We start from the raw sequence: 24,855 nt of genomic DNA, 5'->3' as shown, positions 1-24,855 counted from the left end.
CTCCTCTCTAGTTTCATCTCAAGCTGTGACTACATGCAGATCTCATGATTTCAGCACCATCACTTCTTTTCCTTGCCTCTTCTGCTTTACCATCTTGCCTGATTTCGCTAAGCCAATCACAGAGGCCCTTCAATGGTCAGAATTTTGAGAACTGATTGCACATCCATTTTATTCAGTGTCGCCATATCTTTGAATGGACCTAAGCCGAGGACTACCCATAGAACCTATCAATCTGGCGTTCATGCAAATGAAGTTAATTCCAACCTGTTTGTTTATATTTGTATAGTTTGATTACTGTGTGTCTTGACACATTAAAATTAATGCTCTAACCTTGAATCCTCCAGTTAGAAAGGGAATACCTTTTAAAACCTGTCCTGCACTTCCTTATAGCATCCATATTCTAATTTAAAGGTTGTCAAATGAAGGAGATTCCAGCAATGTCGTCAAAACAAACTTTCAGTCAAAATGTTGGCAATATCAATAGAATCATGATACTGCTATGTCAACATATCACTGGCCATTTTCTTCAACGAAACATAAACATGGTGTACAAGTGCTTTTGATCTATGAAAGGATGAGAACAGAAGCTCATGGCAAGATGTATACTATATATTTATGATAAAAAAAATGCAAGGGATTGAAAAAACAGAATTCCTACAATCCCTGGCATATATCTGTGTGTGAGCACACCAATGTCTTTGGCTAAGTCTAATTATTGCCTATTTTTTATACCATCTCTAGAAGCTTCACTGTACCATCAATCTATATGTTCCATTTGCACAATCACGTTCCTTTGCTTGTTCTTCCACTTTCTCAAACTGCAACCTATTTTCCCTAATTAAAATGGGCAGTGTACACATGTATACAACGTCCTATTCAGCCAAAGCAGATAAACTGTATTTAATATGACTCATTGTATGGCAGTCTGCTAGCTCAGTATCTGAAGTGAAAATCAAGGAAAAAAGTATTGCAGGCTCAGTGAATTGATCAATGGAACAGACAGTAAAATCTGAAAATATATCTGAGTTATAATTTGTTGACTAGGTTAGTATCATCATTAATATTTTATCATCATATTGTGTAACTATTATTACTTGTTAATGGAGTATTGCTTATTATTATGAATTGGATATTGCCATAGTTTGGGTTGTATTGGTATTGTGTACTACTAGGGCTGGTTTGATTTGGAGATGTGAATGAATAAATAAATGTTTCTCAGTGCTATAATTGTGAGAAAAAGCTACATGCTTGTTAAGATTTACTTACTATCAAAGACAGGAACCTATAGAACAGTGGTGGCAAACCTATGGCACATGTGCCAGAGGTGGCACTCAGAGCCCTCTCTGTTGGCATGCACACCACCGCCACCAGCAGCAGGTCCATCAGGCTGCCACTGCCACTTGGAGCAGGAGCCCCATCCAGCACAAAGGAGGCAAAGCGGCCAACTAGCAAGCTCGAGTTGAGGTGGTAGAGCAGAGGTCACCAACCATTGTCGATTGGTGGACTGGAAGAAAAGGGAGGGGAAGCATTTTACATGCGTGCATGTGTGCATGGGGCTGCAAGCATGCACATCTGCAAATGGGGTGGGGCTAGTGCCTGCGTGATGCTCACTAGCCCTGCCCCGTTCTTACATGGTGCAGCGCCTTGCATCTGCATCCTCTGGCGCCACAGCAGCCATTTTTGCACCTTGCAGCATGGTGGCCCATTTTTGTGCCCTCGGTTTTTGCGTGCTAGAGGCGGCACTCAGAGGTGCCTCCCTGCCCCCCTCTGAGGGCACCACAATGGTGATGCGGTCCTGGCACTTTGCGATAAATAAGCGGGTTTTGGGTTGCGGTTTGGGCACTCGGTCTCTAAAAGTTTCGCCATCACTGCTCTAGAACAAAAGCAGCTGAAAACAGTACGGATTATGATATAGTAATGTCCTGAGTGTTGAGAACAACCAGTGATGTTTCTATCACATCACAAGAAAATGGAAGCTTTTCAAGGTACTTCTAAATATATTTCTGAAAACTACACTTCCCACAAATGTTTTCTAATGTTCCATAAGATATCTGATCAGACAGTGGAGAAAACATCAAAAACTGAGTAACTCCACCAGCAATAAAATCTCTTTGGCACCATATTATTTTACAAGCTTCCTCAAAATATACTGTATTCCATGTGGTTTTACTATTTATTTATCTATGAAGAACAATGTATAAGGCTTATAGAAAAGCAATATGCTCCTGCTTTCTGTTCACTTTTTATATTACCTGGCTCTATTTCAAGAGAAGAGCTGTCAATTTCCAGGTTAAGATGCTGAGCTACTGTATCGCAGAAGTCTTCCAACACAAAGTGAATAGCCTCTGTGATGTTGTATGTCACTGACTCCACAAACCTCATTTTACTATTCACAATCACGCTTCCGTTTCGGAAATTCAGTATTTCCAACTGCTTAAATCCTGTAAGATTGGATTGTAGGTATGGAACCAGCTGAAAAATGAAAGAAAATTATGCTATCAATGTGACATATATTCACTATTTATTTTGAGAAATACAAATTTACTCTGTTTTACTGATGCTATTAGCTGACTTTACATCTAATACCAAGTCAAATTTCTGAATTAGCCTTTCAGTGACAGCTCTCAAGATAGATCTTTTAAAATAATCAAACAAGACAGATAGAGTGCTCTTTTGATGCAAAGTTCATTCACACAATGCAATACAGTTAAAAAGACATAAATGACATTTAATTGTACTTAAATATAAATTACAGTTATATGAGTGTTTCCTTTAATTTCATATGGATTTTCCCCACAATAAATTATACAAGTAGAAAGAATGAACTCTAAGTTTGTGAAATGTATAAGCAACAAAATATTGGACTGAATGAAACTTTATCTAATCTAATAGAGACAATTTTTACATTCTTATATAATTCTCTTTGTCATTCCACAATGGTTGACTTTCTATATTATACAAAATATTATTCACATGTACCTTCAGGACAATGAACTAATGAACATTCAGTTTTACCTGGGCTCTTATTTGCATTAGAACATAATATGAAGGATGTATTGTGGCACAGGACTAAATTAAGTCATCTGTAAATTATTATGCTCTTTGAAATGTATGTACTGAACTATAAGTACAGTAAAACATATACAATATTGACTGTTAGTGTCTTCTGGTCAGAATAGATACTATAACCTCAAACACATATTTCTTTCCATTAACTTGTATTCTCACACTTGAAAAAAAGCAATAAATTCATCTTCTATCACTTTCCAGTTTTTCTCCCTTCCTAGTTAATTTGGGCATCAGAATTGGAAATAAAATTGGCTTTAATGGTAGGGATCCAAGAAGCTGAAAAATGCATCCGAAAGTAGCATTTTTTTAAAAAAAATATCTCAAAAATCTAAGCAAATTAATATTGTGGAGGGGGGCAGAGGAAACCATAAAGCAATCCCAGGGCTTTAAACTAATCCAAATTAATTCCTTCCTTCCTTCCTTCCTTCCTTCCTTCCTTCCTTCCTTCCTTCCTTCCTTCCTTCCTTCCTTCCTTCCTTCCTTCCTTCCTCCCTCCCTCCCTCCCTTCTGGGAAGCAAGCAGGGAGGGAGGGAGGAAGAGTAAATAAGAAGCAAGGATTAACTACTACTGTACTGTTGCTAAGAAAACAGAAACATATCCATATTGTCACTAGGAGCCAAGGTAAACCTGAGGAGGACTTTTCTTTTAGGAGCAGTACATAGAATTGAGGAAATAATACATGAAGGTTGAGACTGTAAGGAGAAGGAACCCTAGTTTTCTTCTGAAAGCATTTCCCCCTATCAATTCAATTTGTTTTTATTTGTTCTTTCTGATGTTAATGTGAGGCCTAATGTTTTAAGATTTCCCTTAGGTGTGGGGTGGGGGATTATCCACAAGTTCAATACCATCCTTTATCACCTACCAGCTGTACGAACTGTTGTTCAAGTGCTTTGTACTCAGGAGAACTCTGATTGAAGAGGTCATTGGAAAAGTGCATGTTGGTCACCCTCAAGCTGAAGAATACCACCAGCTCTTGGCCTTGGATTGCAGCTGTCATGGAGCTTGTGGTTATATACTTCAAGGAAGGAGTTGGAGTCATACCTTGGGTTTCTGGCAATGTATGGTAGCCACTTCCCTCCTCATCCTCCTTCTCCTCCTCCTTTTCCTCCTCCTCCTCCTCCTCCTCCGCCACTGGGGCCATCATGTCAGTGATAACTAAGTCAGTGGCAACTCCCATTTCAAAACCAGTTGAGGTTGCCCACATGGAGCTTGTTGCTTCAAAAACTTGGTCCATGTCAGTGGAAGGGCCACTGGAGGTATCTTCTGGCAATAAAGTCAATTGATCTGTAGGCTCTAAAATATCATCTCGTGGAAGAACAGTGGAATGAATGACAGATGGCATTGTGGTCAAGGGCAGCAAATCCTCCTCCCCCGAAGATTCCAGTTGTTCTGTAGTCTTTTCCTCTAAAAAGGAAGTAACAGAATAACAGAGTTGGAAGGGATCTTGGAGGCCTTCTAGTCCAACCCCTTGCTCAAGCAGGAGACTCTATACAATTTCAGATAAAGGCTGTTGAGTCTCTTCTTGAAAACCTCCAATATTAGAGCACCCACAACTTCTGAAGGCAAGCCATCCACTGTTTAATTTTTCTCACTGTCAAGAAATAAACTAGATGTGATTTTTTTTTAAAAAAAGTAACAGTGATTTGTTTCCTACCTGACTGGATACAAATCCTTTCAGACTGATTTGGAAGAATGCAAAAATATACTAATAGAGTCATATAAATGTGCAATAAGCTCATAGGAGGCAGAATAATTGGAGGTAATAGCCCAAAGAGAAGGAAGGAAAGTAAACGTAGCTGAAGTGGGGTAATTGTTGCTCTCTCAGAATGAAAACCAAATAATTTTATCTGAGCTGAGTTTACACAACATGTTTAATTTAAAATCTTGCTAACCATATGCATGTCCATTGCTACACAACCTAGAGTTTGAAAGGGTTCCTGGATTTGTGTCCTTAAAAGATCCTTAATACAGATACTAAAATAAGCTGTAACTTAAAACTCTTTTATACATAGTGTTTTGAGCTATTGTACAGGTACAGTAGTCCGTGAGTTACAACCATTCATTTAGTGACTGTTCAAACTGAAAAAAGTGACTCATGACCGTTTTTCACACAACTGTTGAAGCATCCCCCATGGTCACGTGATCAAAATTTGGGAGCTTAGCAATTGACATGTAGTTCTGATAGTTGCACTGGGTCATATGATCATTATTTATAACCTTCCCAATTGGTTTCCAACAAGCAAAATCAATGGGAGAAGCCATATTCATCCAACAACCATGATTCATTTAACAACTGCAGTCATTCATTTAATAACTGTGGCAAAAAAGGACATAAAACAGTGCACAATGTAACAACTGTCTTGCTTAGTAACAGAAATTTTGGGCTACATTGTGGTTATAAGTTGAGAATTACCTATACTTAATTCTCCAATTAGTCTACTTCCTATTCCTCTCCTAAGTCCTTTTTCTTCCTATCTGTGGTAACACCTTCTGGGATTTGTAATACTACACAACATCATGTTGGTAACTAGTTTTTAGTCTCAAAGATTGTTTAGATTAAAGAAATACACAAGATTCACCACTGACTCCTTCCAATTTTAACCAAATCACATCCTTTATTTGTAAAGGGTAATAAAAATAAGCCAAAGGGGCAAAGAAGTATCAAGATTTATATTATTATTATTTTTTTGTAATATATTTTATTGATTTTTTTAAAAACATAAATCACTTAATAATTGGTGAACAGTGTGTTGTCTGGGTTACATTTGTAAAACAATAATTAACAATTGATTTCTATAATCCATAATCCACATAATGGTTTTAGTTGATTTCCTCTTTTCCCAAAATATCCTCTTTTGCAAACATTGAGTTAATACAATTCTTATTGTTTTGATAGATAACAATATATTTTTTCCCAATATTCTTAAAAATAATAATCACGTCAATATAATATTTCTTTTCTATCCAATCATTCTGGTTGCCTTATCATAGATCCCGTTACAGTTGTTTAATGTTTAATCTTTAAACATTCCATTTAATACATCTAGTCATCTAGTCCTTTAACTCTTATTCAAAACATTTTTTATTCATTATAATTTTCTTAAATTCAATCACATTTAAGTATCTAAAACATTTCCTTTATCTAAGTCATTACTCATATCAAGAAAGAGAACAAAAAAAAGGGGAAAAAAGCATACTATATTATTTAGGGAATTCATCCCTCTTAGAATGACATATATATTCCAAAACTTTTTTTTCTTTAACCATATTCAAACAAATGTTTCTTTTTAAAGTATTCTCTCTGGTAAGTACCATCATCTATTTTATTGGTTTCCACTTTAGTCTTTTTCCTTTGCCCACTATCTTTCTTAATCAATGTATTTTGCTGAATCAAAAAGTTTTTCTGTATGTTCGTAAGTGTTGCTATAGATATAAAAAGTAAATCAGGTGAAGTGTCTTTGTATGGGGCTTCTGTCTTTCCATGTTTGTTGAGAATCTTTTTTTTTCTTTCTCTCCACTTCTCTTATCATTTCCTTTCTCTCCGATGTTTCTGACATCTCTACAGTTCATTTTATCCAAACTGTTTTCTTGTCCTCAGATTTATTTTGTAGTCTTAAGGCAGTGGTTCTCAACCTTTTTAATGCCGCGACCCCCCAACCAGTCATAAGTCAAGGACTACCCAACCGATCATAAGTTGAGGACTACCCTGCCCGGAAGCGCCGTGTATGTGTGGTGCCGCTCCCTGCGCCAGCCAAGGCGTAGCTGGCAAGCAGCAGAGACGGCGCAGACCAACCACTGGCTGGGCCACCAGCTGGCCCAGCCCAAGGGAGGTAAGGCACCCGCCGGGCCCCATGCGCGCCAGCAATCCTCCCTGCACCCGCCGGCCTCCCACCTCCCACCCCTGGCCCTCTTTTACTTACATTTTTAGTAGTTGCTCAGCAGGGAGGGGTGGAAACTTCCAGACAGCTCTCCTTCGCTGCAGACAACTTGCAGCACCGTTTGCAGAATGGGACTTTTGGCGGGCTCAGCAGGGCAGAGACAGCTGGACAATTCCTATTGGCTTTTGAAAGCCAATAGAATTAGACTCTATTCAAGAGAGTCTATTCTATTGGCTTTCAAAAGCCAATAGAATAAAAGGGAGTAGCACAGCTAAGGAAAAGGGGGAAAAATGGCGGACTGCATTGTTTGGCGACGCCCATGAAATGGTTGTTTGACCCCAAATAGGGTCCCGACCCACAGGTTGAGAACCGCTGTCTTAAGGGATAAGTTGTTTTTTCCAATTCTTGTGAATTTTTTCCCACTAGGATTAAATCATGTTTCCCTGTTTTGTTAAGTTCTATCTTTAAGTCTCTATTCTCAATTCTATATCCATTTATCTGTTTTATCTGCTCCTTCTCAGTTGTTGTTTTTTGGATTTTTTTGTTGTTGTAGAGTTAGCTTAAAAATAAATTGATTTATATAAATTTATAAGTTATTTTGAATTTCTTTGTGGTTTAAAGTCATTGTTGTTTGAATTAATTTCAGTATACTATATATCTCCTCCTGTGAAATATTTATGTTTTCTTGATATGTTCTTTCTACATGTCTCTGATCCTTAATGGCAAAGAATTTGAGTTTTTCTCTTTCTTTTCTCTGCAAATAGCTTTAGAGTCCCAGTTAAATAGATATTTGTAATCCAAATAGTTAAAAAAAGATTTTTTAAATTTATAATTCTCTCTTTGTCTACAGCCCAGATTATTGCCTTTTTTTGGTCTCAGCTGTTCTTTGTTGTTAAAACTTTGAAGGTCACAAACACAGATTAGCTTTTCTCAGGTTTTGCCAAGTCTTTTTTTAAAAAAACAAATTTTATTGTTTTTTTATTTCTTAGAACAAAGTGCTCGAGACACACCGTGGTGCTGGGGCAATCAAACATCCAACAATAAAGCCATATATGAATAACTCAAATCAATGCATTAAATATTCCCTCTCTATTTCCCTCAAATAGCATAATATATTTAAAATAATCCATTTCTAAATTAAATTTCTATAAATTCTAAACACGTTTTTAAGCTTTATAAATTTACAGTTACCATAGTCAAATTTAACCTTAAATAAACACATTATCACTTCAGGTATCCTTTCCAAATATATTCTAGTTCTGGTCTCTTAAAACCTTAATTTTATCACAAATTTTGTTTATTTCTTCTTCCACTACACACTATATATCCTGATTAAAATAAAATATTAGTCTATCCTATACATATATAATCCATTAATCAATCAATCTCTTTAACCTAGCAAAGTAATATCAAACCTTAAATCATTTCAGGCTGTTAGGCAAAATTCAAATTTCATCCAAATAATTATCATGCCTAAAAACACCCATATTATCACACAAACACATTATTTTACTAATTTAACATGTTCAATTAATTATTGAGTCAATCCAGATCTAAAAGATTTTCTTCATTCCATTACATAATAGTTTTCATACAAATAAACCTATTATTCTAAAAATACATTCTTAGTCTATTTAAAATATATATTCTAGTAATCACCATTTTTCTCTTACTTCTAACTCTAAATCTTAATCCTTAAATCAGTCCATAGTTCTACAGTGCCTTTTAATCCATCCCATATAATTTTAAGTTTCTCTTTTCAGTCTTATTCTGGCCTTCTTTTTGTGTCAGGCAGGTTTCCATAACAAAGCTTCCCTTTCAGCCAATAGATCTCCTTCTGTTGCTTGTAATGTCATTTGAGTCAATAAACAGCATCCCATCCTCTGGATTGGGTATCTATTTCTCTTGCCCTTAAATTCTCATTGCTTTAAAGGTTCAAATCTCAGTCCTTGGTTCTTCTGATCCTTAAAGATGTAGATGAAGTGTTTGTAAGGTAAAATAAATTCCTCTTTAATCTCAGTTGATTCCTCTTCTAGTGTATTTTGATTTATAGAATGGTCAGGTGCAGTCTGAAAGTCAGTTTGAGCATTTGGGGTAAGGCTTCTGGCTCTTAATTCTGTAGTAATCTCTTTCATTTTAGCACATATTTCTTCAGTAGCCTCATAAATCTTTTCCAATATAAGTTTACAGTTTAGCTGAGAATGAGGTTTCTCCATTTTAACAGTAATTGAAGAGAGTCCCTTTTTTCTTTTAGTGGAGGCTGTATTTGATAAAAGTTAAGCAGTATCCACCCCCACATTTCCCACAGCTGCATCAGCTTATCTTTTCTCTTCAAGAGTAGTTTGAAGATCAAATCCACCTCATCTTCAAACAATAACCAGCAGTTGCAATGTTAATTTTTTGCCACTAGATGTCCTCAGTAGATTAAAAAATCATTCCCAGACACCATTTCCCCCCCTTTTTCTGTCTTTTAAAGAAAAAGGTGGAAAAAGAAATAATCTTCCAGTATAAAATAATAGTACAGCTCTAAAAAAGATTTTTTTTCTGTAGCCCAAAGTAAATAAAAAATAAAATGTAATCATTAAAATTATTTATTCTATCCTTTTGTTCAACACCTTTGATCCCACACAAACAAAAACTGCCTTTTCAAGACAGGGAAATAATTCCAACGAAGCTTTTACAGGGAAAAAAAAACAAAATAGGGTAAAGAGAGGATCAGGAGAGGTCTCACCCGGATCATCCGCGGTGGGTCTTTAACACTTAGATGTTCCTGTGACTTTAGGCTGGTACAGCAGGGTAATCGGCCATCTTACTGGATAATCTTTGCTCTGTCGGCCCTAAGGAAATAGCTGGGGGGCCTCGGGAGATGCTGCCGCCCTCCCGCAGTCACTAGCAAGCCTCATCCTTGGTGGTCGCCCCTCCAGGGTGACGTTCGACCCACTAGGGGGGTCTACCGGTAAAGAAAACACTGCTGGTGTAGAGAGAGGTCTCCAAACACGACCGGGATTGCCGTAATCTGGAACCAGAAGTCAGGTTTTGCCAAGTCTTATATTAAAGTCATAGCTGTCATAGTCTTCATCCACCACTAGGTGTCAACAACTATTTGTTTTTCAATTTCATATATTTTGATCCTCCATAAAAAGATTAATTTGCCGCTTCCATTAGTATAAGGTTGGGGCGGAAATCCCCCTTCTTCCCTTTCAGAGGTATTTTGCTTCTTGGGGATCTTTTCCAGGAAATTAAATGTAGAATAGAAAAGAGAAGATCAAATTCCTCACCCAGTTTCAAGCACGCTGTTCATAGTTGTGCTGGTTAGTGCTTTTGGACTTCGGTTGCTAGTAGCTTTGGCTGGTCGATGCAATATGGCCAGCCTTTCTCCTGTCAGGTTAGAAGGCTTTCTCCAAGTCGAATGGCCGCTGCTGTTACAGAATTGCTGGAGCACCCTTCTTTCTTCATCAGCTCTCTGGGGCGACTTAGACCCATTTAGGGTCCCCAGGCAGGGCAAAACTAGCTGCAGGGGTGAAGAGAATCCTCAAGCCTGTGACCGGTCGCTACCACGCAAAACCAGAAGTCCCAAAATTTATAATATTATTATTTAATTACTGGTATAGGATTATATCTTAAATGTGATTATTGAAGAGTTGAATTTTGCTGCCAATACAGGATAAAGTACATAATATACCTCCTATTTTCTTATATACCAGCTCTTTATAACCTCAAGTAATTTTCATAATCTCCTTTCTGTGTTGAGCTTCTGAAATCTCTCCTCTATGGAATTCAGTATTTAGTAAATGTTTTGTGTTTATTCAGAAATAATTTCCTCTGAAATTTATATTTACTTATTAATTATGCTTCTATCTGGCTGTAATCATAACCTATTCTGATAGTCAAGACTTCCTTTATAATCACTTGTCATCAATATACTACGAATTACTGTTTTCTTTATTGAAATGTCACGTATTCAGGAATGTTACTTCCAATTTGTTGACATCTTCCTCTGCTGCAACACATCCACCTTTATCCAGCTTTGTCATCTGATATCTTATGCTGCATAGGGTAAGCAATATTACAGCCTTCTTTAATCTTGCTGGAAATTCTAATCCAATACCTAGCACAGGCTGGGGGAAGACATATTTAATGATTAATGTATTAATTCCATTTTTTTCTGGTAAATGGAGATTTCTTAATCTTGACATAATCCAGACTGTACTGCTGTGAAGACAAATGGCTTGAGCTCTAGGTGAGGTTGGGAAGATCATTTATATAGTGTCCATTCATATACCTTGTTCCTGATTATATTTTCCCAAACAATCTCCTCAGGGCCATAATACAAATAGTCTACACCGCTGCAGTCAGCAAGGCAAATTTGTGCTGTAAATGAAGATTCTAATCTGAAATCAGAAGATACTATGTGAAACAAAACAGCCATTTTTTTTTAAGTAGTAGTGGCATCTCCAGTTCACAATTATATTGGAGAAATCATAGAAGAGACAAAGGATGAGATGATTTTTCTTTGTTGAAGCTGTATTTCTAAGCTTCGGTGACAGAAGTACAGGGTATTTCTGTGTGCTTGTATTTTAGGCAGCTTATGGAATTAATGTTTCCTAATAAGGATTATAAAGTAAGAGCAGTCTCACTGAAGTCTATAAAAGCACCAACACACTGTGAGTCTAATTAGATAGCTACAAAAAAATGAGGGCAATTACAGCAGGTCAGTCTGCTGTAGTTAAATGAAACAGGTTGAGTTTTCTGTTTATCAAATTCTAAATCCGTATGTAATTCATTTAAGCTGAATGCGGCTTAATAACAAAAAAAAAAAAAAAAAAAATCTATAGACCGCAATCCAACATAGAATTAAAACTGATTTTCTCTCTTTTTTTAAAAAAACAAAATTTGTTTATTAATTTTTTGAATTAAAGCTGGTTTTCAACATTATTTAGGAATAAGCCCCACCAAACTCAGTGGACTTACATCTAAGTTGAGCTTTATCAGGTTATGATGGTAAATATACTATGCTAGATTGTAGGTTTCTTTGGGGCCCAAAAGCAGCACAGCTATATTTCATTTGGGATATGTAGGCAAATTTTCAATAATTCACAAATTATTTTGCTGGAATCCTAAGTAGTAAAGAAGAATATTGCTTACTGTCCTTAAACATCTCCCCCCCTGGCTTTTGGGGTGCAGTTTCTGCTCTTTAGCATGTACAACTCAATCCATTGGCATCTACTTGTACTACCAACTTGCCATTTCTTGAGCATTTTTATTGAGAAGTTCCATTGTGCTTAAGATTTCAGCCTGAGTTACATTCTAATATCCAAGTCAACTTTTCACAAAAAAATGCATAAATTGGTAGATCATCAAAGTTCAACTCCAATTAAAAACCGATCACATGTCAAACTAAATAAGTTGTTGATTACTGGAAAGCAGAGAACATGCATATTTTTATTATATAGATAGTAAGTGGAGATGGAAAAAATGAGCTAATCATCAACTAGAGTTGGGGCACAGGAGAAAAGGAGGCTAAGTTCTCTTCCCTGCCATGTTCTTGACCAGAAACCTCTTTCAGAAGTTAATAGCTTAAGGGAATTGTCCACCAGTACCACTAGGAACTTTTTTTTTGAAGCACAAAACAAAATAACTCCTGAGAAGTGGGGTTTTTTTTGGCAGCCTTCTCCTTTAGTTTCCATTAATCTTTAGACTGAACAGGTTTCTCCTAGCTGTATTTTACATATGAGATTTATGTACAACTGGATGGTTGTGTATAAATACACATCCATTGAATTGCTCCCTTTGCAGTAAAGCAGTGGTTCTCAACCTTTTTAATGCCGCGACCCCCAACCGATCATAAGTCGAGGATTACTCAACCGGTCGTAAGTCGAGGACTACTCAACTGGTGCAGCACCGTTTGCAGAATGGGACTTTTGGCGGGCTCAGCAGGCAGAGACAGCCTGGACAATTCCTATTGGCTTTTGAAAGCCAATAGAATTAGACTCTATTCAAGAGAGTCTATTCTATTGGCTTTCAAAAGCCAATAGAATAAAAGGGAGTAGCACAGCTAAGGAAAAGGGGAAAAAATGGCAGGCTCCGTTGTTTGGCGACCCCCATGAAATGGTCATTCGACCCCAAATGGGGTCCCGACCCACAGGTTGAGAACCACTGCACTAAAGGAATAGGACTCAGGAAGTCGTGGATGGCCTGCAGTGGTGATGGGCCAAGCAAAGAATACAATTCTGTCTTTAGGTATCTGTGCAGAGGGCGAGAAAAAAAATCTTAACATTTTGCTGTATGGTTTTAACTGTCCTTTGGATTCTTTGAAGGGAAAGATGAATACACTTTGTGGCCTGGCTCTGACCTACTCAAGTCATTTCTGGAAGCCTTTGGCTTAGCTGCACAGAGGTCAAAGAGAGCTAAGACAACTTAGAAATGAGCAACAGAGAAATATATACTGAAGTGCAAATTTTATGCTCTGTGAATACCTTTTAACAGGCCGAAACTTTAAAGAAGACCTTGCATATCCTTGGCTTTCAAATTATATACATTGCTAATGCAATTCTGAATAGCAGATGTAGTTGTCATTTTGTATGATAAGCTATTTGTCCTCAGAGGAAATAGAGGCATTTACCTCCAAAGCTTTTGAGATATCGAGATTACATGTATATTTGTGAGTGAGAATAGTAATTGGCAGCCTTTTAAAATTACGTTTTAGGAGCTCAATATTTAACAATATGGTTTATCTGTAATGGGAGAAGTAAGAGTTCATATTAAAGCTTAAAAAGGAAGTTTAAAACATGGATTTCTGTTGTTGTGGGCACTGTGTTATGTGATAGATTGGATAGACCAAGCCTTTGATTAGCTAATTTAATACCAAGTAATTTAGACTCTGTAGTATAAGGCTTACAAAAACTAACAAAGTTTAACCCGTACAGAAGTGACAAAAAAAAAAGAATAGATCAAGATTCCTACAAAAACAAAGAACAAAGGTAGCAAAGAATTATTACTTTTAAAAAAAGCATTAACCAGACTGGTTTGATTGCAATGGTTGTTTTCTCTAATGTTTATCTAATATGTGTTCCTTTCAATGTATGCAGGACCATCAGCTATGGCATATCTAATTGGCTTGAGTACATTTTAATATATTAATATATATATAAAAATAGAATCTTGCTATGCAATACTGACTACATTTTAAAAAATCTTTCCATATGTTGAAGATTAGTTTGTAATGTCCTAAACTAGCATTCCTAAGACTGAAAATCTAAATGTAATTAGCATAAAAATGTTTTTGCTGGAAAAAGTCACTGTGAATTTGAAAACTTCCCAGAGAAATCCAGAGTAGATCACTAATTTTAAGTCCCATTGGTTTAATGTAAGTACATGTTAAACCAAAGTGCAGAACATATAGAGTGACTATATGCATTAATCTAATATCAAGCTTCATATCATCAAAATATAAAATACTAATCAAAGGAAAGTCATAAGTGGACTTATTTTTTTATGTTTAATGTACTGACATTTTTAACACACCTGTAACAAGAAACAATATTTGCAGGCAGTGAACAATACTTGCAATAGAAATATTAAGAGAAATTATCATCTTGTGATCAAAGAGAATTTATGAAAATAGAAAAAGTATGAAAATTGAACTCATCTTACTACCCTACCTTGTACACCCAAAAGATTTTTTAAAAATACCTTCAGATTATTCAGGATTAGATATTCAAAGCCACACTTTCTTCCAAAACAAATTTCCAAACAGAAATATTTCATCACTGTCTAGGTTATTGCTGGTAGGCTGATGTATGCTGTATGATCTTGACATGTGAAACCAGCATATTCACAGAATGGGAAACGCTCTGCCCAGTAAACAACTGACATTGTTCTCATCATGGACATGTCAAGAGTCAATTACACAATTTCTAATCAGAGGAGGAATCAATACACATCTTGATGCACTTTCAATTTATGTGCCATTACTGCCATAGGCCAGGGTGATTATGTGTCAAAAGTTCTTACAACATAAAACTGGTATTGATTGCTGGAAGTCAATATCAGTCTGTTTAGATGTTTGGACTGTGCCAAACATATGAATTGACTAGATAGACATTCCAGAGAAAGCACAAGCATTTAAATCTCCAATGCAAAGTTCTAAATACGCACAGCTGTCACTGACTTTGGAGATTATGGAGGGGTGTAATTTTCACAGGGAAGGAAAGGCTCTTATTTGTATGTTTTGTTTCTTAGCAGTGTTATCAGTTATGCCTTCACACAGAGACTCATTCATTCATAGAATTTATTTAAATGCCAATTTCATCCTTGCAGTTATAGGTGGCTCCTGACAAAAAACACACACAACTCAGCATAGGTTATCATAAAAATAAATTAGAAATGTGGGAATCTATCTCATTATCAAAATTCTATACAGGGCAGGTTCCACTGAGACCCTGGCTCCAGTGTTTTAGGGGAAAACCAGATCTTCAAGGTTTTACAGACTAAAAGACTAGAGACTAAAAGGAATGGGGCCATCCTTATATCAGGGGAAGAAGCTGTTCATAAGGCAACTAGAAAAATAAATACATTTGCAGAGATTAATAAAATAAATTTATGTATCATTTATGCAATGACAACAATGACAACCATTAACTAAACCAGTATTAAATGTTTATTTTTAAGAGAATTATTCCAAAAGAATGTGTTTAAACTTTACCTAAGCCCATTGACAAATGAATTAGAATAAATTCTCATGAATCAGTAGCAAAATTTATTAAAATAAGAATATTCTTAATTTTTAAAAAATACACCTTCATTTTAGTCAACCAAAAATAGCTGATACTTCTCCATACTCGTTCAGCTAGTAAAAATATTGCCAAGAAATTACTTTTTTCTTTATTTTAAGGTACCTCATATTTTTTCTTATTTCCCTCTTTTTCCACCTTATTCTCATCATTCCAAATAATAGTATTTAAGCTAATTAAGTAACTGTTTTAAATCTGGGATTAGAAACCACTCACCATTGTTCAAAATATGTCCAAAAAGGAAATTAAGCACAGTTTGTGACTGACCTTGGGTTTAGGCAATTATTTTCATTTAAATGTCATTTTATCCTTATTTATTTCTGATCTTTAAATAACATAATTGAGCTGAACAGAAATAAAATTGGACATACTTAAAAAAAATGAGAAGAAGGAAAAAAAGGTCCTTTCTGCAAATTGTTTCTGAAATAACTGCATTGTGGAAGAGCCATTGCCAGTCTAAAACATTCAAAACATAAAATGGAAGTGAGCTGTTCAAACTAAAATGTGTTCTAAATTATTTCAGAAATAACAGGATAACACATAAATTTTGAATGTGATAATCCATAATTGGCTGAAGGGAAAAAGAAGACATTTTCACACAAGGAAATGGACACTTAAGAGCAGGGGTTCTCAACCTTGGCAACTTTAAGACTTGTGGACTTCAACTCCCAGAATTCCTCAGCCAGCTTTTTGGGAGTTGAAGTCCACAAGTCTTAAAGTTGCCAAGGTTGAGAACCCCTGCTTAAGAGAGTACTCACTTTCTCATTTCTGCTGGTACGGGTAAAAGAAAGGCATCTGTTGCTTAGTTAAGAATCTAACAACTTACCTTGTTCGGGCAGGATGCTGGGAATTGGATATTTTGTCATTTCATCTTCAATCTTCTGAGTAGTGATTTCTTTAAATGTTGAAGGAAAGAGAATCCCTGTGGTATCCAAGACAGTAGAAGACATGGTGGAGACTGGATAATCTACTTCAATAAAGGATTTTGTCACTGTTGCTACATTTGCATAAATGAAAGACATTTCAGAGGTCTATAAAAAGAAAAGAGGAGAAAAATAGTGGCAATCTTCATTTATACTTTACTGTGGCCAAAAGTACAGTAAGTTTTATTTCTATTTATATGCTACAATTTTTAAAATACTCTCCTAAAAGATAACTATCAGGCCATGAGTCTATCCATGAATATTTCTAAAGGATCATTCATCTATCCTGATTTGCTGTTGTTATAAATAAGCCAAGGAGTATAAATGTGTGAAATTCTTCGAACTCAACCAAAACCTTTTGCCTATGGCAGAAGAAGGCCTTGTTTAACCATTGTTAAATCTCACATCTCAAGGTAGTCCGGTCATCTTAGCTCCAGTCAATAATGGAGGTAACTTAAAGTTTAGCAGCTTCCCTTTCATTGATTTTCCCCTTCTTGTCCCAACACAATTCTTCCCGAGGATACAAGTGTGAAGTTTTGATTGCTAAAGCAGGAATTGGCCTGGCTCCTTTTGGCCATTTTAGGCTGCTGCAGATATGCTCTTTCACTTAAAATCTGTAGCTGGAGTTTTCCACTGCCATTACTTTTTTGGCAATGAAAGAAGCTGGCTCTTTCAAATTGTACTTCCAGAGGCCCCGTTGAATGGGTTGGTTTTAAGGTATTGGAGACCTAGCAGTCAAAGAGCCATATCTCATCTTCTCTACTTACAACCTTGACAACTAAACCCAAAGCTGTCAGAACTTCAGATGCTGGCCTTGGATCACCCCTTCTTTTCTTACCTCCCTATCATCCTAATGATGCTCTTTTGTTTTATTGCGTTCACCCTCCTCAAAACACCAAAATCATCTTTTTTGGTATCGAGTTTTGATAGATGTCTAAATCTACCTAAATCTATTCTTCCATCCAGCAGCCCCAGCCTCAGCCTACAGTAAGAAAATGACTAGTGTATGTACTTTGGCTGGTTGATAACCTTTAATGAATAGCAAACAAATCACTACCAATTATTTTTCTTTACTGCCCTGTATTTATGTCTGTGCTGAATTGAGGCTTCAAGGGTTGCTAATCTTATTTACCATTAAAGTTTTGTTGTGGAACAAAGACAATAAAAGTTACTCACCAACTCAGCTCCAGCTAGAGCATCTGTTACCATTGACTGCATATCATTATTTATATCACTAGACGGCCTGATGATTTCTGCAAAATGAGACAAATTAAATTGTCCTTTTTTTGTCAAATTTACTTAACTATGGCCTATCAAAACTGACCAAAACATGTCACTTATTATCTAGGATTCTGTGTTATAAACACAGTATTACAGTAAAATGGCTGTTTTCCCCTTTGTTGTTGGTATTAGCTGAATCTGTAAAGAGATGCGTCTTAATTTATGTAATTAAAACCTTTTTAAGGCTCTGATCAGAGATATCGGTGTCTTTGCATTTCACCATGACATCCTAGAGCTTCTGACTATCTGATTACTTCCTAACAATAAATCAATCAATTTGGACTCCTGCTTCAGAGGAAATGAAGGCAGGAATACCTTCAAGATCCCTTCTTTCCTCAAAAAACTATTTCTTGGGATTCTCTCTCCTCCGCTATGATTCTCTGAGATGAACAGTTAGAAGGGACTCAGAGCACCAGCTATTACCCAGAACACCAGGAATCTGCAGCTGAATTGGGGGGAGGAGTCTAGTGAGGTTAACATCAGGCACAAAGAACCTGAACAATACTGGGAGTTGATCAAGAGTAGTATTTTATTGCTGCTCACCTATTTATGAGGGAAATTCAGAAATAAACCTCCGTTTGGTTATCAATGATAGACACGTGCAGATACAGAACTTTTATTATACACATTAGAAAACTACATTACATTACTTTTCGACATAATCACCATTCAAACTGAGGCACTATTGTGAACCAACACCACACCGGAAGTCAGCAGGCCCTGACACTTTTTATGGAGGGCTCGTCAGAGTTTTTGTAACGTTTCACAGTAGACTTCTGAATTGATGGTCGAACCATGCTCCATGAACATCACTAGCAGTACTCCTTTGGCATCTTCACATTTGGCAGGATTTTCTATGGCACCACTTCCAGTGTGCTGTTGGTTCATGATAATGCTTGCCTGCACACCACTAGATGCACCCAAGAACTTTTAAAACAGTTCCGTTGGGATGTTTTTGATCACCCCACCCCATAGCCCAGATTTGGCACCGAGTGACTATTACTAAGAAATTTCAAACCTTGTAAGACGTTATGACATGCCTCAACTTGAATGGTGATTATGTCAAAAAGTAATGTAATGTTGTGGTTCTCAACCTGTGGGTCGGGACCCCATTTGGGGTCGAACGACCATTTCACGGGGGTCGCCAAACAACGCAGTCCGCCATTTTTTCCCCCTTTTCCTTAGCTGTGCTACTCCCTTTTATTCTATTGGCTTTTGAAAGCCAATAGAATAGACTCTCTTGAATAGAGTCTAATTCTATTGGCTTTCAAAAGCCAATAGGAATTGTCCAGGCTGTCTCTGCCCTGCTGAGCCCGCCAAAAGTCCCATTCTGCAAACGGTGCTGCACCAGTTGAGTAGTCCTCGACTTACAACTGGTTGGGGGTCGCGGCATTAAAAAGGTTGAGAACCACTGAACTAGATAAACACTCCAAGTTTTAGGGAGCATCTACTTTCTGCCACTTCTCCCCTTCAATGACTTCAGGCTAGCCAGTCTCTTAACTCCTTCCTGCACTTCCACAGTTGCAGATTCCACAGTTATTTCATCTTGACAGCCTCCCCTCCAGCTTGCTAGATGATGCCTAGAAGAAGGAGGAGATGGTAAGGACAGTTACTAGCCATTGTGTGGCAGGCCCAAAGGGTCCATTGCATTGAGAGGGTAATGAAACCAGTGGCTGGCTTTAGGAAGGTTTTAGGTTCCCCAGCAGGAAAGTACTGTTGAAGATCTTATCTTGAAAGGGGCATTATGTATATATCAAAGCAATTTCAGTTTTCCACTGAGTGCAAACTCATCTAGAAGTACCTGTCAACTAGGCTCAATCTATATGAAGTACACATATTCATACTCCAGTTTCCTGCATTCAAAATGGACAATTCTATTTAGAGGGCGACCTAAGCATCATCCTATGCTGTTTCCAAAATTATAGAAGTGGGATATCAGCCATATTTGCCTGACTCTTGGCAACTACCACTCCTGCTGCTGCTTCCATATATACAGTAACTCCTTAGCATTCTGTAGGTGTGTAGCCAAGAGTGCAATAGGATATTCTAGAGAGATGTCAGCGACTGTACTATGAAGCTACTTATATTTAAAAAATAAGGACTGTCTTATCCATTACTTTTTAAAGTTTATGCTATAGCGATTAAAAAGGGAAGAGGACAGCAACAACGCATCTCTTCCACAGGGATCTGTATCTTTCATTGTTCTGAACCATTGCGGAGAGAATGTGATGGCATCAAAAAACAGAGATGGAAAATATTTGATCAAAAATTCTGCAAAGGGACGTTCCTACTAGTTGGAAAGGACGGCAAAAAAAAATTCCTCAGAGAAAACAATTTGTGAGAACTTTCAGCTCAGTTCTAAATAGTTAATTCTAACTAGTTTATTGCTTTGCCTTATCTGTTACACTCAGAACAGTTCATAATAGAACATGGCAAAACACCACACAGCTGACTCATTAATACGGTAGATCAGAAGTTGTATTAATAGAAGGCACAAGGGATGCATGTTGCTATATTGCTAGCAATTTCCTCTTTCAGTCCTATTCCTTTTATGTCTGGTTTAGGAAGACTTTAATTTCCTACAAAAAAAAAAAAAAACATTTCTGGAAGGATCAGGGAACAACAAAGAGCTGAATAAAATGGAGACACTTTTTCCAAATTTAGGATCTCAGTGAATTGAAATACAGAATTTTTGAATGATAACAGAATGGTTAGTTCTTTGTCTGGTAGACAACAAATTATGCAAAATATAATTAACTTCTGAAGTGAAGCTACATGCCTTTTGTAATTAGTTACTATATAGCAGACCTGATCATTCAATGAAGCTGTTTTGTGCATCTATTTATTTAGCTTTATTATCAAACACTTTATGTATTAAATTAAATAAATTAAAGATGGTCAATTGTTGCTGTCTGCTTCCTGATCACACCATTTGTATTTTCATATACATTCCATCCAGCTGAATACCACTAATGTTACTGAACGCTTACTAATTACTAATGCTTACTAATTACTAATTAAAATAAGCATCTCAAATCTGTTCTACCCTAGTATTTATACTAAATACTTTAGTTATCTGAAGATTAACTGACTACCACATGAAAACTATTGAGGGAGACTTGGGGTTTTTTGACCCTGCTGTCTTATGGCATTTTCTATCAACAGTGGACACAAAGACTGCCTTTTCTTACTCAATAATCTGCTTCAATGACTGAAATGCACTTTATCTTGGGCTGGTTCTGAAGGTCATTAGAAGGTTCCACTAGTGCAAATACAGAATTCAACCTCTGGCAAGAGGAGGCTGAGAAGCATATAATCCCAGGCTTGGTTTGGCTGCTGTGCTTCTGTATTTGCTTCCAAACCTAATTCAGAATGTAGAATTTGACCTTTCAAGGCCTGCATAATTTAGACAGAGCTGGTTCCCAGCAGCCAAACCAAGTCTGGGATTATATGCTTCTCAGCCTCCTCTTGCCAGAGGTTGAATTCTGTATTTGCACTAATGGAAGCTTCTGATGACCTTCAGAACCAGCCCAAGATAAAGTGCATTTCAGTCAATGAAGCAGGAGATTATCAATGAGGCCAAAACATTATCTGAAATGTCCACTGAACTTTAGTGTAAAAGGTACTCTTTATGTCCACTGTTGATAGAAAATGTTTCCTTCCCCTTCCTCTGAACTCCAAACAGAAAGCCAAGTTTGGTATTGGAGATAGGCACTGTAGGGTCCATACCACCTCTTTTGCAGACACACAAAAATCATTGCAACTATATAGAATGCTAATAACATTAGCCAGCTGGGAAAAAAAGAGCAGTACGTGGAGAGTAAGAGATAAAAGAATGGCATGTCTCATAGCAAGTCAAGCAAATGTGACCATCTTGTTGACATATCTTTATTTCTAATTTGCTGCTCTTTTCTTTTTATTATCTGCTAAAATCGGCTTCTTAATAAATTAATTAAAAGTCAGCATAATGGAGGAGAACAATAACAAGAAGGAACACTATTCAGTACCAAAATCCCTTGGACTTGTCTGGGGAGGTAGGGAACAAAGCTTGCCTCAAAATAAGAAATCAGATACATGCACCAAAACAGGGAGATGGAATGATTTAGAAAAAAAACCAGAAAGGAAGCTAGTTACCAACTATGATATATCACAGAAAAGCAGCCCGCAACTTTCTGATATCTCCCCCTGCTTTTTTTTTCTTGAGGAAGATAATACAAAGCATCTGTAAGCCAGGGGACTATCCAATTACTTTGAGATGGTCAGAGTAACATTAATTAATGTTAAATAATTTTCAGTAAGCATTTGTAACTTACTGACCATCCTTAAACTGGAGTGTTTCAAAGTCCACAAATGATGATTTATCTTCTTGTAGGAGTTTGGCAACGATCTGCTCGAGGTCTGTTATTTTCGGTACAAATGTAGGCATCTCCCTCTCTTCACCAAGAGTGCTCTTCTCGCTTTCAATTTTTTGGGTGTCAGTACCACCTGCAGGTAATTCTGAACCATCTCTTGCAAAATTGACAATATATTGTGCCACAGTGCTGCTTGTCCTGTGGTGTAGGAAGAAAGGAATATTGGTTTGTTGATGTTGGAGGAGGTGGGAACATGGTATATTATTGCAGGATTGATTTTACAGCTAGTGTGCTGAATTAAACTATGATCAACAAGTAATATCTTCCAGCTAATTTCTGATTTAAATTTAATTGCAGAGCTTATGGAGACAGGCATAAATAAAATGCCATTGACTATCAATTCATTTTGTAATATAATTCATATCAGTTTAAAAACATCAGCTTAAGCTTACTCAGGTTGTCCATGGAGGGGAGGGTTAAATAAAGTCACGGTCATGGACACAATCATGTGATTGAAGATTTGAGACCTTTTATATGACATGGCCTCAGGGGCAGGCTTCAATCACATGGTTGTGGCTGCCATCTTGATATGTTAGATCCTTGGATGTCTTGACTATATTATTGAAAGACCTACTCTAACATACCAGTTAGGAAGTACATCTCATTTACACAGAAATACAATTTAAAATGTATAAAATAAATAAAAAATATTTTTTTCAGGTCACACCCCTCTTGAGGCTTACGGGTCTTTGTGAAAACAAAAATACCATTGGCAAAAATAAAATTCTCAAGAAATAGTGAAATATCCTCTCAGTCTCTGATTAATATAGCCATTACTCAGATATCAAGAGCCGTGGTGGTGATCCAGACGTTAGAATGCAGTATTGCAGCTTAATTCTGCTGACTGCCAGCAGTTTGATTCTCACCGGCTCAAGGTTGACGTAGCCTTCCATCCTTCCGAGGTCGGTAAAATGAGAACCCGGATTGTTGGGGGCAATAGGCTGACATTTAAACTGCTAAGAGAGTGCTGTAAAGCACTATGAAGTGTTATATACTGTAAGTGCTATTGCTATTGGTATCATCCTTGTAAAGAAAAGACATTAGGATGGTAAACATTTTTTATTGGTTTTTTTCTCTTAAGTCCCTGAATCAGTTAAAGACATGCAATGAGCATCAATTACCTATAGCAAAATCTAATATTGTGTGCGTGTGTGATCTCACACATTGCTATTCTTTGAGCTATTTATTTATCAGATTTAATGATTTTTTTTTACTTCATAGTTCTCTTCTGAGAAATCGAACTGGGCTTCTGTTTTATGTAGCTTTATTCACAAGACCAGTCCATTGCCTCTCTCAGGACGTTTTCCAAACTTCCCAGCCTTGTCAACGATCCAAGATGTTTGGCTTCTGAGATTGATGCTGGCGTGGGGTGGGCATCCAGAAGTGCTCAGGGGCCACTGAAGCAATACCATCTCTTTAGAAGTGGAGTTTTCTCTTTTTAACCTCTCTCAAGTGCACAAAGTGCTTATTTACCAATTAAAAAGGACACAGATGCCATTAGGAATTCTGGATGCTCCAGTAATACACAGAAATTCTCCCTCATCCAATATCAAGAGGGAGGATTTTGCGTTGCTGAACTAAGCATAGCACTAATGAGTGGGGAACACTAATGAAATAAACCCTTGGGAGCAGAACAGTAAAATGTAAATGACTACGGTTCTTCCTATTTGGGCAGCACTTCATGAGAAAGAAAGAAGGAACAGATCGGTAGGTCACGAGACTTGCTCTCTATTGTGATTTATATTAGAGCCACTTTGATGTTGTGATAAAGGCGCTGTGAGTTCGAGTGCCACCTTAGGCCTGAAAACCAGCTGGGTGACTTTGGGCCTGTCACTTTTCTCAGCCCAACTCAACTCACAGGGTTGTTGTTGTGGAGAAAATAGGAGGAGGAAGGAGTATTAGGCACATTCGCTGCCTTGACTTATTTATAAAAATAATAAATGCATGATATAAACAAATAGACAAATAAAAGGAAGTCTCAGTAATAATAAATAATGAATTATGTAATCCTTATTACATAATAAGAAATAAATATTTCTTATATTCTTAGAAATATCCAGCCTATGAAAACTGAGCATGATGCTGTATACATTTCCAAACGACTCTTTATTTTAAGAATTAGGGATTTCCGCATCTATTTTATTGATGTATTATCAGTATCCTCGTGCCATGCTCCAGTGGAATGACCATTCTATACAGGCAATTATTTTAGGACAAATTACATTTTTCTAAAACAGCAAAGAAAAAAAATAGCACCTTTGAACTATTAAAAAAAAAAGTCCTCTGCAGTGGCAAATCATGGAAGGGAAAAGGAAGCACTGGAAAGTGGCATATATTTTGCTTTCCATTGCAAAAATACTTGAAACTCTGAAGCATAAAGACTTCAAAAAAGTTTTCAGGTTTGACTGAAAATTCAGTAGTACCTGAGTAGGCCCCACGAGATCTAAAAACATCTGCACCTTGGACAATTTCATTTTGTGAGTCAAATGAGAATGGACCT

The 24,855-nt window shown here is 36.9% G+C and overlaps 1 protein-coding gene across 2 annotated transcripts in view; it reads right to left on the bottom strand.

The window, feature by feature from the left end:
* The window catches only part of IMPG1 (interphotoreceptor matrix proteoglycan 1), an 86,735-nt gene that overhangs the window by 8,269 nt on the left and 53,611 nt on the right, over positions 1-24,855 (bottom strand). For both annotated transcript variants that reach the window (XM_039346611.1, XM_039346612.1), the window contains exons 10-14: positions 22,261-22,493; positions 17,839-17,915; positions 16,566-16,770; positions 3,932-4,473; positions 2,253-2,472 (exon numbers count right to left, since the gene is read on the bottom strand). In XM_039346611.1, the coding sequence (XP_039202545.1) occupies positions 2,253-2,472; positions 3,932-4,473; positions 16,566-16,770; positions 17,839-17,915; positions 22,261-22,493 (1,277 nt within the window). The remainder of the gene's footprint in view (positions 1-2,252; positions 2,473-3,931; positions 4,474-16,565; positions 16,771-17,838; positions 17,916-22,260; positions 22,494-24,855) is intronic.

This window comes from Crotalus tigris, unplaced genomic scaffold (assembly GCF_016545835.1).
Source record: "Crotalus tigris isolate CLP2741 ecotype Arizona unplaced genomic scaffold, ASM1654583v1 scf7180000018016.4438896, whole genome shotgun sequence".
NCBI classification, from domain to species: Eukaryota; Metazoa; Chordata; class Lepidosauria; order Squamata; family Viperidae; genus Crotalus; species Crotalus tigris.
This window is presented reverse-complemented; position numbering and strand designations above follow the sequence as displayed.